This window comes from Ipomoea triloba, chromosome 8, assembly GCF_003576645.1.
Source record: "Ipomoea triloba cultivar NCNSP0323 chromosome 8, ASM357664v1".
Lineage (NCBI taxonomy): Eukaryota > Viridiplantae > Streptophyta > Magnoliopsida > Solanales > Convolvulaceae > Ipomoea > Ipomoea triloba.
This window is the reverse complement of record NC_044923.1, coordinates 18,345,114-18,361,839: the sequence shown is the minus strand read 5'-3', so window position 1 is coordinate 18,361,839 and position 16,726 is coordinate 18,345,114. Positions and strand designations below refer to the sequence as shown.

At 35.1% G+C, this 16,726-nt stretch overlaps 3 protein-coding genes and 1 long non-coding RNA gene across 6 annotated transcripts; 2 read left to right on the top strand and 2 right to left on the bottom strand.

Annotated features, from left to right (window-relative positions):
• Positions 1-684: 684 nt before the first annotated feature.
• Positions 685-6,292, top strand: LOC116026736 (transcription factor MYB124-like). 3 transcript variants are annotated; one of them, XM_031268108.1, is made up of 12 exons: positions 685-1,416; positions 1,551-1,597; positions 1,728-1,784; positions 1,921-1,993; positions 2,222-2,277; positions 2,366-2,545; positions 2,627-2,796; positions 2,968-3,113; positions 3,307-3,443; positions 3,520-3,740; positions 3,857-4,005; positions 5,540-6,292. In XM_031268108.1, exons 1-12 carry the CDS (start codon positions 1,318-1,320, stop codon positions 5,651-5,653), a joined length of 1,449 nt encoding a protein of 482 aa, XP_031123968.1. In that variant the 5' UTR covers positions 685-1,317; the 3' UTR covers positions 5,654-6,292. The 3 variants fall into 3 exon arrangements, with proteins under 3 accessions (XP_031123968.1, XP_031123969.1, XP_031123967.1); XM_031268109.1 differs by having other exon boundaries at positions 2,965-3,113; positions 3,860-4,005; XM_031268107.1 differs by having other exon boundaries at positions 2,965-3,113.
• A 23-nt stretch (positions 6,293-6,315) lies between these two features.
• On the bottom strand, positions 6,316-6,545 carry LOC116026737. The gene is made up of 2 exons (XR_004099888.1): positions 6,482-6,545; positions 6,316-6,356 (listed from the first exon to the last, which is right to left on the bottom strand). It is a non-coding gene; the product is annotated as an uncharacterized LOC116026737 (long non-coding RNA).
• A 932-nt stretch (positions 6,546-7,477) lies between these two features.
• LOC116026781 (mediator of RNA polymerase II transcription subunit 28) lies at positions 7,478-9,770 on the top strand. The gene is made up of 5 exons (XM_031268171.1): positions 7,478-7,640; positions 8,127-8,202; positions 8,305-8,509; positions 8,877-8,989; positions 9,317-9,770. The coding sequence occupies exons 3-5, from the start codon at positions 8,335-8,337 to the stop codon at positions 9,449-9,451; spliced, it is 423 nt and encodes a 140-aa protein (XP_031124031.1). The 5' UTR covers positions 7,478-7,640; positions 8,127-8,202; positions 8,305-8,334; the 3' UTR covers positions 9,452-9,770.
• Positions 9,771-11,467: 1,697 nt separating this feature from the next.
• LOC116028087 (UDP-galactose/UDP-glucose transporter 3) lies at positions 11,468-14,491 on the bottom strand. Its single transcript, XM_031269884.1, has 7 exons — positions 14,251-14,491; positions 13,725-13,822; positions 13,512-13,642; positions 13,228-13,258; positions 12,542-12,645; positions 12,218-12,339; positions 11,468-12,111 (listed from the first exon to the last, which is right to left on the bottom strand). The coding sequence occupies exons 1-7, from the start codon at positions 14,352-14,354 to the stop codon at positions 11,703-11,705; spliced, it is 999 nt and encodes a 332-aa protein (XP_031125744.1). The 5' UTR covers positions 14,355-14,491; the 3' UTR covers positions 11,468-11,702.
• Positions 14,492-16,726: the final 2,235 nt, after the last annotated feature.

Here is a 16,726-nt window from a genome sequence, read left to right as displayed (position 1 = left end):
TCGATTAATGAGATTTTAGTAATAAAACAAAAGAAGAGATTTGATTAAAATTATTTTTAATTCAATTTATTATAATATTAAGCTTAATATTAGTATATAAAGTTCATATATTTAAAAATTATATTAAAAGTATTATTAAACACAAATAAAAAATAAAAAATTAATAAAAAATAAAGTAAAGAATAAAGAGTTGGTTAACTAATAAATACTCCATCTGTCCCATTTTGCATGTCCGATTTATTATTCATTAGTCAAACAAATTCTTTTTCCATTTCTTTTAGTAATTTTGTTCCATATCCATTTTCCATTACTTTCTCAACCTACTGAAGCAACAGTTGTCTCCATTGAGGCTCAAACTCACTCCCATCATCCCCATTATCTACGTGGGAGTGTAAACCCGAACACCGGGTGCCACTAGACCACAAAAAGATGAGGATAATAGTAAACAAACAAAATGAGATGGGGAGAATAATAATTAAGATGTGTAAAATGAAAAGGAGTATATACGATAGACATGAAATAATTTGAATTTTACAAGAATGACCACTTAGTTTGACGTAGATTTTTGATAGAGATTTGAAAACACGAATTTTGAAGTTAAAAATGGAGGCGAGGTGATGGAAATCATGGAATGATGGTAGTTGGTTCACGAAGATTGTCAGGTAATATTCAAAAAAAAAAAAAAAAAAAGGGAAGGGAATGAAAATAGAGATAAAAGCATTCAAACAAATCAGAAAAGAACACGCAGATGAAGAAATACATACATACATACGCCCATGATATATAGTGGAAAGGAGAGTGAGTGAGTGATGTTTGTGTTGTGGGGTTATAGTCTCCTGTTCCACCATTATTAATTATACTCTCGTGGATTTCAGCGTTGTTTTTCAAACTTCCTCTTCATACCCGCGCTCTAAACCAAGCATCCGTTGATTATTTTAACCCCAAAACCCCACCCCCCACCCCCCATCGCTCTCCTCTTTCTCCCCATTTCTTTAGATTTACGTATTTCTTGATTCTTGTGTCAAACTCTTACCAAAATCCTGATCAGCTTGGTTTATTAACCCAAAGGAGTCCGAATCCGAGGCCGAGGTTTAATGGGTATTTGGGTAATGGCTGTTCTGTTAGGGAAGAAGAAGAAAGATGTACAGTGAGTGATTGTAAAGTGGAGAAAAGGGAGTGAAATAGTTTTCCCCCCTTTTTTTTCCTATTTGCCCTTTGTTTCTTTTTATATATTCTTCACCCAAAAGGATATCTTTTACTATAGTATGCTAGAGGTGTGGAGGGATAGAAATATAGAATCAGTGTTGGTGGTAAAGAATGCAGAATATGAAGAAGAAAGGCAGTAATGGAAATAATGGGAATAGCAATGAAGCTCCAAAGCCTAAAGAGAGACATATTGTTTCTTGGTCTCAAGAGGTCTGATAACATTGCTTTCAATTTTTGAATTTTGGAGTTACTGTCTTTTTTTTTTGTTTTTTTTTTTGTTTTTTGTTTTTTTTTGAATTCTTTAACTTGATTCTTGTTTTCTGATGGTTTGGTTTGAGTTGCAGGAGGATGATATACTGAGAGAACAGATTAGACTCCATGGAACAGAGAAGTGAGTCTCTAGCTGTTTGATTGTAACAGTATTGTTTTGTTTGGATAAGAAGTTGCTTCAGTGGGTGATGGATGGAAGTGAAACTGTAATACATGATTGGTTGATTGTTGTTTTTCATACATTTATGCAGTTGGACAATCATTGCATCAAAATTTAAAGATAAAACAACCAGGCAATGCAGAAGGAGGTCAGTTTTTTTTAGCTATTTTCTTTGTTTTCCCTGCTTTTTGTGGATATTAATGGATTTTGATGTTTCTGTATACTTAAAAGGTTGTCTTTTTTCAGTTGAGTGTAGTCTCATTTACTTTTAGTTGTTTGTGCAGATGGTTCACTTATTTGAACTCCGATTTCAAAAAGGGGGGATGGTCACCTGAAGAAGATGTGCTCTTGTGTGAGGTAAAATTGGTACTTTTAAATGCCTCTAAATCTTGGTTTTGAAGGTCAAGTAGTTTCTGTTTTCAACCTGATAGTAGGGCATATGATTGATGGGTCTGTTATGTGATGACATTTTACCTCAATTAGTCTATAGAAGAATTCTTGATTGATATTAGTTTTTTTTTTTTTTTGAAAAGTGATTGATATTAGTTTAATTTCATAATCTGATATAAATAAGACTGTGTGCAGGCTCAGAGGATTTTTGGCAACAGATGGACCGAGATTGCCAAGGTGGTCTCAGGCAGGTAAGTTGAGCATTGCTTCGTTTACTCTATATAGTATAGCTTATTTGTTTGCATGATGTTTTAATGGCTTTCTTATATGTTCATCCAGAACCGATAATGCTGTGAAGAATCGATTCACTACCTTGTGCAAAAAGAGAGCAAAGAACGAGGCCTTAGCTAAAGAAAATAACAATTCATTTATTAATCTAAACAACAAAAGGGTTATCTTTCCAAGTGCGCTCAACATTGATAGAATATCAGGACCTGGATCTCCATTTAAGAAGCTGAGGTAATATATGCAGATGCTTCAACTACATTCTATAAGTAATAAGACCACAGTTTAGTAAATAACATCTTTTATTGTGTATAGGAGGAGCCACATATCGGATCTCCCAGAAAATTGCAATAGTGGAGAAAAATCACTCGTGACTTGTAATGCAGTAAATCAGCTGCAAAGATCTCCATTTTCAGTACTCCCAAATGTTGGGAGCAGTTTACCAACCAATCAAAATGTCAGCATTAAGGATTCACCTACCAATGGTAAATATTTCATTGAAGCTGTTCAAAACTTTTATAAGTTAAATTCGTGAGTGATGCCTGCAAGGCATAAAGTGCAAGAAATCAGATGAAACTATTTTGATTTTAAGTATCTTTTATTCCACGATTTAAGACAATTAACTAAATCTTGTATTCTTGTTGGATGATTAGCAGCTTCTATCAATAAAACTGAAGGAACTTTTCTTAAGAAGGATGATCCAAAGATACTTGCACTGATGCAACAAGCAGAACTTCTGAGCTCCTTGGCACTCAAAGTGAATTCAGAGAACTCATACCAGAGTCTTGAAAATGCTTGGAAGGTAAGGAAGAATATTATATTGTTCGATTTCCAGGTTAAAGTTGTAGTACATGAAAAATTGTATTATTGATGTCAAGAAAAAAGCTTAGAGTGAAATCAAGTTATCAATTCATTCAATGTGTAACTCAGCTATGTAGTTTCTAAAGTAATAGGGTGCTCAGCTATCACCTAACACAACAAGAATGGTTGTTCAGGTACTTCAAGATTTTCTCAATCAAAAAGAGGATGATGTGCTCAAGGGCAGAATTTCTGAGATGGATATCCAACTTGAGGATTTTAAGGGCTTAGCAGAGGATTTGAAAAGCATTAATGTACCTAGTCAATCTTGGAGGTATTGTGACAGGCATGCTATAGTTTCCTTGGCCATGATTATCCAAGATTGAAGTGCCTAATTTATGGTTTTTCAGGCAACCTGCTTTATCTGAAGATTCTGCAGGCAGCTCTGAGTATAGTTCTGGATCAACTTTGTTATCCCATGCTCCTGGTGATAAGAAAGAACAATGTGAAGCTGAGGTATCTGCCTTGCATCAGGATATTGAATCTGGGTTACAATCGACTGAGTTAGGAGATCAAACCACTATAAATGCATTTTCAGGTGGAACTCCTGGCAATGCAACTTGTACTGAAGGTAGAAAAGATTTATACTTTACTGGGAGGGATTTAAGGATTTTGACTTGCTTTAAATTTTCAACTGTATATTGATGAATTCTCTTCAAGCTTATGAAATGTGTATCTGTTTTTCAGCAGATATCTTACCAACTTGTGACAAAGTCAGTGCCAATGATGAAGCAGCATGTGAATATTCAGCTGAAGAATGCAGCTCCCCTCTGCATGTAACTCCATTGTTCAGGACACTAGCAGCAGCCATTCCCAGCCCAAAATTTTCAGAAAGTGTAAGTAATCTAGATTTTTATGATCAATATTACAATGAGTTAGATACTAATAAACCAATAAAGGCAGCCAATTATTAGCTTATTATAGCTTGCATATCTGCCAGAACTTGGATCAGATCAATAAACTTCCAGGCCTTCCTCATATCGAATTATATGTAACTTCTGTTAGAAAGGCACCATTATTTGAATTTCCATCATTGCGTCAGAAGAGCGTTCTCATAATAACTGAAATGTCACATGGTATAATGAACAGATACCACAATGATGTCTAGGCAATAAAACACAACTATTGTGGCTAAAATGAGAATTCTAGGATTATTATAGGTTAAAACAAGAGCATAGAAAAGAAGCAAACGTATAAAGGAGATGTTAAGGTAGCTCTAAATAAAATGGAATGAATTATTTTAACATTTACGATGAAGACATGAAGTAATTAGCTTTTCCTGAGAAAAATTGATGACATAGTTTATAGTTATTAGTTGAAAGAGTGGAGAGGAGGAAGAAAAAACAAGAGACTACAAAGTTATGTTGAAATAAACATTAAATTGGTTAAATTGGATAAAGATGATATATGCATTCAACCTTGTGCTAATCTGAATAGATTTGAGTTTAGTTACACTGACCAGGGATTAAGACAAATTATAACAGCAATCAGGAATTCTTGTTTGCTATTCAAAGGAGTGCTACATTTTCAAAAGACAATGTTTGAAAATCTAGCATTATCTTCCTGAACAATATCACCATCAACCAACACTTTTCACCATAAAATTCAATTAGAAATATAATGTTTTTTTTTACATTGCAACCTTGAAAAGATGTTTTATCATAACCTTTTGAGAATTGAGCCTTTAGAGTTTCAAGAAACTATAATTGTGTAGTGTGTAGTTTAAGTTTGGATGGCTTCCGAAGAATTACCAATATGTTGTTAAGGTTTCATCCATTTATGATTCGATTAACCCCATTAGAACTTATACTAATTAAACCTATTAAGGTGATTGAAATTTGTGTAGACTGATGTAGATAGACATTGAAATGCCACAACTCACAAGATGGCATTGCGAATTGCGACTGGCATTCATGAGGAATCCCAAGTGAACTACTTGCCATTTTTTTGTTTGTCTTCAGCTTCACTCTTTCCACAATCTTTTATATCTTTTGCACTTCATTGCCCTTTGATGTTTCAAAGTCAACTTGTGACTATTGTTTCGTTCTACTCAATTGTTCAAAAGTTCTACTTTGCCTTTATGTAAGATACTTAAAGGCTATATAAAGTTTTAAGTTCAACCTTTTAATCTAACTAATTGTAGTGCACTTCTACTTGATACTGCTTTAATATTTAAGGTGTACTGCAAGTTGCAAAACTATGATGTTTTGGACAAAGTTCTTTTTCCTTTAGTTACCCTATTCTTGGTTACTGTATTGCTTCCAAAAGTTAAAAACTTTGAAACATTTTTCTTCATACTTGTGTTTATTCTTATCAATCTGATGTAGAGTAAGATGCAGGAGTGACACGTTGATTTATTTGATTGTTCAGGAGAGACAATTCCTACTAAAAACACTTGGAATGGATTGTACATCCCCAAATTCAAGCATCAATAATACTTCCCATCCTCCATCTTGCAAGAGGGTCCTCCTCCATAGTCTATGACAGACAGATTCTGCGGCACTCAGAATCAGTATCCTGAGTTTTTGACGCGTAGATTTCCTTTGAGCTATTATCTCTGGCTTGCAGTCATTACGACCTGAGTTTTTTCATAGAGGCCTGTGAAGATCTGGTCTGCATTCTAGAATGCTACGGGGCATTCTAGTCTTGTTTTTGGAAGATCTGACAAGATGATCTGCATCCTTTCTACCCTAATACAAGTGTAGTGTGCTTTTCTGTGTTGTGCCTCATTCTTTGGTGTGTTGATTGGGACTCGGATTAGGGCATTCGATGTTCCCAGAAAGTTTTCTTGGCATTAGAATGCCAATTGTACAGATCATACAGTGTAATTAAAAACTGGTACCTTGCTGATATTACCCCTCATAGAGAATATTAAACCAAGAAGAAAAATTACCCCAAAAAAAAAGGAAGGAAAGAAGGAAATCTAATACATTTAGAGAGAGACAAAGCTGGCACAGAAGGATCTACCAGATGAATTGACCTCTGTGTTTTGTGTTAGAAAATAAGTATTTTTATTTTTTGGTGGTGTACTAGTGTTTGATTCTTTTTTTTTTTCCTGATTTATATGTAACCTGTAACTCATACTCATTGGGGTGGTGAATATATAATATTGTTTTGTGTGCAGACATTTCTTCTTTCTTTCTTTCTTTCTTCTTTCTACTCCATTACATGTTCTGAGACTGCAAAACTTGAGAATGAAAAGAAATTTGGAATGGAAGAGAATGCATGCATAGAACAGAACAGAACAGAACTGCAAAACATGAAAGACATTAAACACTAAAGAATAAGAGAAGTTAGGAGAGAATTTGTTACCAAGAAGTAAAATAGTAATGCCTTTTGTGTAGCTATGACATGAGAAGCTTCTTCAGCTCTGTGTTTGTCTCTCCTTTTTTCTGAATATGTAATGTGGGGAAGGGGAAGGGAGAGCTGAGGCCTCTCACAAATCTGTTATTCATCTGCTTTTTGACCAGAGGGTTTAATGCTTTTTGTGGGGGCACTGTGAATTGTGAATTGTGAATTGTGATCATGACATGCCAGAAAGCTAGTGCTATATAACAGGAGGGAAACCTGTGCAAATTAAAGCAATCACTGCTTCAAACCTCTGCATAAAATATTTTCTCATACATTTTACACCACCAATCACAACAATGTTTATATGATAAATTTTATAATTTGAAAAAAATAAATTCAGGAGATGTTACATGTACAAGTGTCACGATCACAATCGTTTTTATCAGAGACTAAATTTACACTCACAAAATTACACTACTTATATTTACTAATACTTCCAGCAATATCCTTAATAAAAATTATGATTAAACATCTTAAACACAACTGTTTGGAGTAATTGGCAAATTGACCGTCAATGTAACTATATGGCTGGATATATGATTTTTGTAAATGTACATCATATTCAATTACATTATACGTATTTGACAAATATTTTATAAGAACCTAAATATCTAAGGTCAAATATCTTTTTAAACTTTTTTAAACACTCATGATTCTTTACAAGGTAATATCTGTTTTATACTTTTTTCAATTTTTAAAAGCTTAATTACAATGGCCAATTTCAATTGAATCAATCCTGGGGACAAAAGTGATAATACGGAGTATAATATATGAAGCCTATTCTATGGGACAAAAGTTAAATATCTCATATGATTTAAACACAATTTTGACGTACCAAAAAGGATTATAGTTGGTCCCCATATTTCCTTTTCCCCCTATTTTAACTTGAATTCATGTTTTTCATTATTATTTATAAAAAAAAGTCATTATTCTATAGTCTTCTAATTTATTGTCTTTTTTTTTTCCTTTCCATTTTTGTTTCTCGTTTTCCCGTTTCCCTGTAGAGAGAAATTCTAAAACCCAATTACTGTGATTCTTTATCTTGCGAGTCGCCACTGGATGATGACCGCACTTGCCTCCAGATCGTAGAGAAGACTCTCTGAACTGTCTCTACCCAGAGGTATCGATTCTTATACTTTAAGTTTTTGTTTTTGATTTTGATTTTGATTTTGATTTTCTTTGTTAATTGTATATCAGAGTGTCAGTTTCTGGACTCAATTTTACCTTTTGCTATTCAATGCTTCATCCATGTCGAATTGTTAGGGTTTTATTGAGGAGCATCTGAATAGCAGAGAAAGTTCTGGAGATTTTGAGTGCGAGGTCATGTCATATCAAAAGCATTTCATAATCCATTTGAGGTTTAGGTGACTTTTTAGAAGATGACCAGCCCTAGAGCTAGAGCTTCTTTTTTTTTTTTTTAATTTTTTTTTTTAAATTAGATATCTAACAGAGTGATATACTAAAACTCACTGTACTGGCGGATGTGAGGGAAAATGTTGTCTATTGTTACTGGCAAATCAGTTCATTCTGCAGTTGCTAAGAGTCTAAGACATCATTCTAATTGATATCAATTCAGTATTCGTAATAAATCTTTTGTCATGTCTAGGACTAATTTCTGATAGAGCTGCACGTATTCTGTATCATTATTAAGGTGGATGCCGCTACCCTACCATTGCCAAAAGGTCACTCTCCTTTGTCTTCTCTTTGTATTTTATCAATTAGCTCAACTTTTGGTATTAATAACCATCTAAAATTAGTATTACTTACTATGTGTGTTGCTTTAGGATCAATATTGTGCTTGTTAGCGAAGGGAAATGTCTGAGCGCCATGGTGTTGATCAGCAGAATACTGTTGATCCACAGATACAGTCACCCGTGCCAAAGGATGACATGATTGCCTGTGTTATGGCACTAGAAGCTGCATTGCTTCCATGCTTACCTGCCCGAGAACTGCAGGCAATTGACCGTTCAGCTCATCCTTATCACCAAAGTCAGTAATTTCAAGGCCGATTCTTGTTCTCTATATGTATATGTCCTTTCAATTTATTCGAATTGGATGGAGCCAAAGTATAAAATAAGAATTGCTGGTTCATTATCGAAACACTTTATTTCATCCTTGTTTATTAAAATAAGTTCCTGTTAAAACTATCAGAAGTTAATGAGCTGCAGCTTTGTCATGAGTTTTCTCTATGATGTGTTTTATTCCATTCTTCTTTATGTATTAGATATATATGTCAATCTGTCTCATTTTCTACTATTATTATTTCCTTGTTAATTACTTTTATTCTATACATACTCTTGCTTAAGTGATGTAGTTTTATTACCCGCTGAAAGAAGTTATTCTTCTATTTCTTTAGTTGATGTAGAGAGGCATGCTAGAGATTTTATGGATGCTGCAAAAAAGCTTCAACTTTACTTCATTGGATTGCAACGTGAGGATGTGCCAAGTAGAGAAAGTACTCTCCGAAAGGTGAGGATTTGCTTATACCAGATATGCCATTTGTTTCATTTGCTTTTTTTTTTTTTTTTGGGTGACGAAGGAAATTTGCAGTCACTATCTTAGGGTGTGCACTGAGTAAACCCCGCCTTGTGATCCTAGTCGGCAAAGGACCACAAAGAGGTAAACCGGCCTAGGTTGCCCATAGCTGACCGGCTCAAACTAAGAAGGCTGGGATTTGAACTCGTGACCGTGTGGTTACAAGTTGGTATCCTTAGCTATCTTGGCGGGGTTACCACCACTATTTGTTTCATTTTTTTATTGTTGGTAATGGTGTATTTGAATATGATATGTTGATAGGAGATAGCAAACATGGAAGAAGAGTTAAAAACAAAGACAGAGCTCATAGCGAAGCAAGAGAGACTGATCCAAGAATGGAGGAAGCAATTGGATGAACAATTGAATAAACACAACACCGAGTTGGAAAGGGTGTGATTCTTACTTTATTGCTACCTATGTGATTCAGTTTCGTGGCCATATTTTTTTTTTTTTTTTTTTTTTTTAAATGCAAAATTGGTTCTTCTTCATAAATAGCCCTTAGGCCTTAGCTATCAACTCTTTTATACTTTTGTTTCTGACAACGTTAGTTGTATTTTAGGCATAAATTGTATGAAGAAATTAGTGACCAGTTCTGCTATTATCAACGCTTCTTTATGCGCTATAGATTTGCAGTGGATTTATACCTGTGATGCACGTTGTACCAAGAGAAAATTTTGGAACATGTTTTCAATGGGACATGCGTAAACTTTTTATATACACTTATTTATGAGAATAAGCTTTGTAGGGAATAAGCTATTTTGAGAGGTATTATTAAAGACAGTCGCTCAATCAATGCCTACATAAGCAATGAGCGTGTTTCTCCCTCCTACCTCTCTCTGTACTGAACTTGAATCCCTCATGAATGGTTACTGGTGGAGGGGCAGGGATCAACGTAGCAGAGGTATAAGATGGCACTCATGGGAGGGAACGGTTGAGTGTGCCAAAAAAGATGGGAGGCATGGGCTTTAGGTGTTTGCACAACTTTAACTTAGCTTTACTTGCTAAGCAGGGCTGGTGACTGATTACGACTCCCACAAGTTTGATGGTAAGATTGTTAAAGGCAAAATATTTTCCAGATGCCTCCTTCATGGAATCTCTGGTTGGTGACAATCCTAGCTTCGTGTGGAGAAGCATTTGTGCGGGGAGAAGTGTGTTGGCTAGAGGTTTGCGTATTCGAATTGGTAATGGCAAAGGTACGCCTAACTGGAATACTCCCTGGCTTTTAGACTCAACAAATCCTTGTATTGAAACTGTTGCTCGTACTCCATGGGAATTTGCCTCTGTTGAGTCTTTAATATTGACAGATGGGTTGAACTGGAATGAGGCCTTGCTAAATGACATCTTTAATACAAGAGATCAACTTGAAGTTAGGAAAATCCCTGTCAATAAGGATTTTGATGACACATGGTATTGGAAGGGAGATTCTAGGGGTAGTTATTCTACGTAATCTGGTTATTGCATGCTGCAGGGTGAGGCCCAGCCTGTACAAGGTCCGTTTGTGAATTGGAGCGGTATATGGAAGCTACTATTACCTACTACTATAAAACTGATCCAGAAGGGTGTTGATGTTGATCCCCTATATGCCTGCGTTGTAATGAGGAAGCCGAAACTTTAGATCATATTTTGATCAGTTGTAAAACTACTAGAGAAGTTTGGGGCTGCTCACCATTTGTGGACAAAATGAACCAAGCTCTGTCCTTCTGTCAGTGGCTACAAAGGTCTTTCGAATAAGTTAATGTGGACTTAACAGTGTCTATGGCTTTTGTTTTTAGTGCTATATGGTTTGCAAGAAACAAGCTAGCTCAGGTGGGAAAGTACTCCATTTGAACCTACTTTGATTTGGAGGATGGCTGAATCTCAGTTTGCAGGTTGGGTTGCTGCAAGACAAAGAAAGCAGACTACCCAGAAACAGATCGTGAATGCAGTTGATCAATCAATACCGGAAGGAACATTTGTCTGTCAAGTTGATGTTGCCATTTCTCTAATGTATTATAAATCTAGCTAAGAATAAACAACAGGTTCAAGACAAAAGAATTATTAATTTTATATATTAAAAATAGAATTAGAATTTGAAATAATTAATCGTGATGGTAGTAGACTTGGAGATCTTTATTTACATTATTTAAAACTCAATAGAAAAACAACAAAGGTGAATTATATTTACTAAGAAGGGAATGATAAGTAATTTCTGAATCTATTTGGTAATTTGTTTAAGTAATCATCATCAATCATCATGATTAATTATATCTTAATCCTTTTGTTTTGATATATTTTATATTTTTAGTTAGAATATATATATTTTATATAAATTTATAAAAATTACTACGTATTATATTTTTTAATTAAAAGTATTAGTATATTTAATATGATTGTTACAAGTCGTTACTCCTACTCTTTCGGTACACACCATAATACATAATAACATCAAAATCTAAAATTTTCATTGTTTTATGTCCCAAAATTATGAATTATACACCATCCATATTCTTGGTTACCAAATGACCTATATATATATATTTGAATAATAATTCCGCTCAACTACAGCAAACACTATTGTGGGGACTCTCCTCTAGTTACACGCCTACACAATCCCAGAAGTGAAGGGAGGAAAGAGCTACAAAAGAAAGGAACATCATCAAAATAGCATTCATGTAGACTTTCTTTTCTTTTGCAACTTCTGCCGTCTCATCCACTTCAAGTAAATTTGGTATGACAGTCCTGAGAACACCATTGCAACGCTTCCCCATTGCTTCCTCGACAGGGGGTTGCCGCTCAGCAAAGAGGAAACGACTATGCTAACAAACTTGCGTGTTGTTGTAATGGTCGTGTTAGTTAGAGAACCAAATCGACTAATGGTTAGAAAAATGAAATTCTGTCCCACAGCTCCGCATAGGCAGTACGTAAGAATGTCCCACGCCGCCTCTGGGTGCTGCTTGCAGAACTGAACAGCTTCGTATCCACTCGCATGAGACCAGCCGAACATGAAGATCATATTGTATATAGTGCCCCATAGATTCATTCCCAACATTATATCCCATGCGCTCGTCTTAGGGTACCTGAGGAACATGAATGGGATTAGTAATTGCACATAGACGGTGGCAGTTGCAGAAGATTCATCAACAAAACAAAACAAAACCATCGGATATAAGATATCTATCTAACCTTACTGTAATTGAATCCTGAGTAGCATTGGTGAATCCATCAAATGCAAGGTTCAGGAAACACAGTCCATATCCAAGTGGAGCATTTGGGTGTGCCAGCTTGCTTATGGTTTTTGAGCTAGTCTGGAATCAATGAAAATGTTAAAAGTTAAATTAAAAATAATTTCTAAGTTCAGCAACATGGAGCAAAAAGCATATTGCCTGATCTCAGAGCTTTTACAATGAGCATTGAAAACCACAAGGAAATGAAAAGAACTAAATCGGAATACAAAGACGAGGATAAAGGAGCAATAACATGCTATATTCCTCTGGAGTCAAATGTTACCTTTGCAAGTGCAAAGGCTGATACTCCTCCAGCAACAAGTAGAGTACAGATATACTCAGGAAGGGTATATCTTATGCCATATACTAGTGCACCCATTAGCATTACTGCAAAAAGAATGTAAAGAACTTTTCAACTTAAGGATACAAGATATATACCATAACAACGATGTATCACCAACAGAAATGAATTTTAGTTTCAGGCAACAAAAAAGAAAAGAAAAGAAAAAGATAAGCTACAGGATTAAAACAAAGCTTTCTTAGCTATATGTCATTCCATGGTGGCATGGTACTCTACCCTGTTTCCTACTAAAACAATTAACTATGAAGTACAACATAAGTGGTACTTTTAGAAATTACATGCTACCTGATCTTAGATTTATTTTATTTTTCATATAAAGTTCTTCCTTTTATTATCCATTTCTTTATGGTAGCTTAGCTTAATGCTTTAATTTATTAAAAGACAGAAATGATGTGCGGTCATATTACAGAAAAAGCAAAGCATTGAATTTGAGCCTTTGAAATTTTAGTTGAAGCCAAATGAAGGCCAAACATTTTGGGCCTCACTGGACATTATTTACAGTACACATTATTGACAACAGCAGAGTATAAATAACACAACATTTTATTCCAAGCAGCAAAAGTATCAAAGAATACTACTATAACTCTTATATGGTAATAGTAGCTCACCAGGAATCATTTTTGAGGATTTTGCCAGAACCTAAAAATTTGAAAGCAATGTCTGTTAGTGCATAGAATTATTGAAGTAAAAAAACTCAGTTCAGAAAAACACTTTTATATGTGCTTGAACTCCTTATGGTATGTGGTATTACTTGTGAAGCCCAATAAGATTTAGCAAACATCACTTTCATTGAATCAAACACAGAGTTGATAGGAATTTCAGAACAACTCTCTTAATAACTCATAACAAAACTTAAAACAGGAGAATACAAATGATAAGATGCTGATCATGCCTGTGCAGGGTAACTGATGTACTTTAGGGCTTCAATCCCCATTGCTGGACCAATAGTATTTGTAATGCCGGCACTCCAATAGCTCCACCAAGGAGCACCACCGGTGCTCCCATTAGACCAAATCTTAATCACTGCATAAAATCACACTGAATCCATCACAAAACCGAGAGAGAAGTGACATAAAAATACAACACTACATCATAAGAAGCTTACTCAAAAAAGACCATATCAAGCAAACCACATTTTGCGCCAGGTTCAAGAAAGCCAAATGTTCGAACCTCTTTTTGTCTGGACCAAATCGCTTCGTTGAACTATACACCAAAAAAGGCGTTAGTTGCTCACAACAAACGCACATTACAACAGATTGCATATCAGCATATGACATATGTAAGCTAACCATGACATACATCATATATATGGGGAAAAAACTGAATTTCAAATATATAGAGTAAAAGTAACTATACGGTCCAACGAAAACCTGTGGAAACAATATTAAAGTCAGATATTCATTAATTTCTTCAATTTGCAGAATGGAAAATATAAACCTGGAAAAGTTCCTAACATTTTTCATATATTTCACAAAGTTCTACAAAATATTAATATACATTTAAAAACTAGCTCAACGATGGAAAACCGGAGATCAAAAGAGTTTCACGGATAAAGTATTGATCCTTTGCAAAACTAAGCAAATGAAGATTCAAAGTAAAATTAGAAATTATTAAAGAGAGAGAAGAATTACACAGTCTCTTGAAGAACGCCTTGGTAGATATAAGCAGACCAAATGCCGGCGACGCAGAAAGCTAGGACGAGGACGCGGCGGAGTCCGGAAGCGTGGCCCTCCATAATGAGGCCAAACAACTTACTCTTCTTCCAACGTAGACTTGCCGGCTATATGACGTAAAACCGGATCGCCGGAGAAAAAAAATCACAGATTTGCCGGACGACTGAAGCAAATCGGATCAGTTTTCGGTTTTTCCTCAACTGCCGGTACAGCTGTGTATCGATATATGTAGAAGATGTGGTCCAAAGCTACGTCGGGTTTTACACGTGGAAGGTCCTGATTGGGTGGAGTGAGTTTAAGCTGGCGTCTCATTGGCTGAGTGACACTGATTCCTAATAATAACCCGAAGTTGAAGTTGAAGTTGAAGTTGAACCCGAACCACAAGTCACGGGCTTACCTTCATAATGGACTTGTTAAGCTCTGAAAATGGGCCTTTAGTAATTAATAGTCCATAAATTTGGGCCCACCAATAGAGGGCTGTGTTGCTTACAAGTTACAATTAAGGCTATGAATTTAGGCCCATTTTAACTGTTTCCAAAGTTCCAAAACCGGATACTTATTAGGTGGACCATGATCCACATACATAAGCTACATTCTATGCTAGTATAGTACGGAGTATTTTTTATACATCATGTTCATTATTTGAATTGCAATTTTCCAACTAATTTGAATTGAAAAGAAACACTCAAACTTTCTTAGTTATACTAATTATTAAGGTTACTTTTTTAAATTTAATAATTGAACATCAAATTTTAGTAAAATTTAAATTAATCTATTAAATTGATTTTAATAAGACCAAATTCTATTTGAATTGGTTTATATTCCATAAGAAAATTCAAAACAGGATCAAAATCGTAAACATTCCATTTGTTTTTTCATTAAGCACCAATTCCAACAAAAACAAAAATTCATATATAATGATAATTATTTATAATATTTCACTATTATTCTTACCCTAACAATGAATATTAATTAATTTCCATTAATACTTAAATTGATTCAAGTTGAACCGTATTTTGTATTTAGTTAAATTTTTTTACTAAATTTTTTTCGTATACTTTAATCTAGTTATATTATCTGTTCAACAATTATGTTAACATTGTTTCACAATCAAACTACCAATATTTTGGATTCAGAGGTAAACAATTATTTTTTTTATTAACAAATCAAGTAAGAATTGAACATAATTTACTTGGTATTTTATTCCTAAAATAATCCTTTCAACGTTCTTTTAGGTTGGGGATTCAATTTTTTAGGAGAAGAAATAAGAACTTAATTTCTTCTATGCTATTTTATTCCTAAAATAATCCTACCAACGTTATTCTAGCTTGTTCTATAATTTTAATTAGGAAAGAACACGAGGCCGGGGAGGATTTATATTCAACTTATTAATAAAGGTATCGATATGATCCGCTCCACATACAGAAAATTTCAATTCTCCATTGATCTCCATGGACAACAACTTCTTCTTCCAGTGCCATAAACACATGCTGCAAAAATCATACAGGTTAGGGAAGCCATGGAGACCACTCCACAACCCTCCATTATCGTCATCATCCCAATCCGACGCCCATCTTTCCTTTGAATTTTGCTGGCAAACCACACACAAGTACTTCAATGTTCTAGACCAAATCCCCACCAGCCCTCACCCTATTAAAACCAGTAAAGGATGTGAGGGTGATGTTTCCATCCCCGTGGACCGTCTCGAGTTCTTGAATAACGACAGCTACGCACGAAAGCTCGTGGATTCTCTCGTCTCCAACAGCAATTCTAAAGTCCGTGATTTCGAGGCGGATTGGATAGTCTCAATGGCGCGCATCTTTCTCCAAGTTAACCCGCACCGCGGAACCATGCTTATCGAGTTACAAGTGGTTCGGAATCACTTTTGTTTCGAGAGCCGTTTGGTTCGCAACGTTATGGAGCGATCTTTTGAGGAGATGAACGTGAGGCCGGCTAGCAAGTCGTCTCTCGAGTTGCTAAAGAGTGTGGATTTTGACGAGGCTTTGATTGATGAGGACCATAATTGCGTGGTGTGCCAAGACGGATTGTTCTTGTGCAAGGAAAAGGAAGTTGTTGATATGCCCTGTTCGCACATGTTTCATGGAGAATGCATCCTTCAGTGGCTCCAACACAGTCATTATTGTCCACTTTGTCGCTTTCAGATGCCAACTAACTAACTTCTTTTCTTTCCTAATATTGTTTTAGTTCTTAATTGGAGGCATATATATAATACTGTAGTGTAATCTTCAAATTTAATTAGTTTTTCTTTTTTCAATTCCTTCATTCAGTATATTATTTTTTGTCTTTAATCCAATTATGAGGGTTCGTGCATGCCAAAATACACTTCAATTTTTACCACACCAAAACACAAACTCTTGAGTTTACTTTGTAGAGATTTTCACCAACTTAAAATAGATAAATAATCAACTCAATA

What these genes read in the sequence shown, in the direction of transcription:
- LOC116028087 (XM_031269884.1), bottom strand. Translation starts at nt 14,354, where the DNA reads ATGGAGGGCCACGCTTCCGGACTCCGCCGCGTCCTCGTCCTAGCTTTC. An exon ending in GGCGTTCTTCAAGAGACTGT is followed by an intron (nt 13,823 to 14,250) that starts GTAATTCTTCTC and finishes TTTGGTGTATAG; the next exon opens with TTCAACGAAGCGATTTGGTC. An exon ending in ATCCTCAAAAATGATTCCTG is followed by an intron (nt 12,646 to 13,227) that starts GTGAGCTACTAT and finishes TTCTTTTTGCAG; the next exon opens with TAATGCTAATGGGTGCACTA.
- LOC116026736 (XM_031268107.1), top strand. Translation starts at nt 1,318, where the DNA reads ATGCAGAATATGAAGAAGAAAGGCAGTAATGGAAATAATGGGAATAGC. An exon ending in GTACCTAGTCAATCTTGGAG is followed by an intron (nt 3,444 to 3,519) that starts GTATTGTGACAG and finishes ATGGTTTTTCAG; the next exon opens with GCAACCTGCTTTATCTGAAG. An exon ending in GCCCAAAATTTTCAGAAAGT is followed by an intron (nt 4,006 to 5,539) that starts GTAAGTAATCTA and finishes TTGATTGTTCAG; the next exon opens with GAGAGACAATTCCTACTAAA.
- LOC116026781 (XM_031268171.1), top strand. Translation starts at nt 8,335, where the DNA reads ATGTCTGAGCGCCATGGTGTTGATCAGCAGAATACTGTTGATCCACAG. An exon ending in AGCTCATCCTTATCACCAAA is followed by an intron (nt 8,510 to 8,876) that starts GTCAGTAATTTC and finishes CTATTTCTTTAG; the next exon opens with TTGATGTAGAGAGGCATGCT. An exon ending in GAGAAAGTACTCTCCGAAAG is followed by an intron (nt 8,990 to 9,316) that starts GTGAGGATTTGC and finishes ATATGTTGATAG; the next exon opens with GAGATAGCAAACATGGAAGA.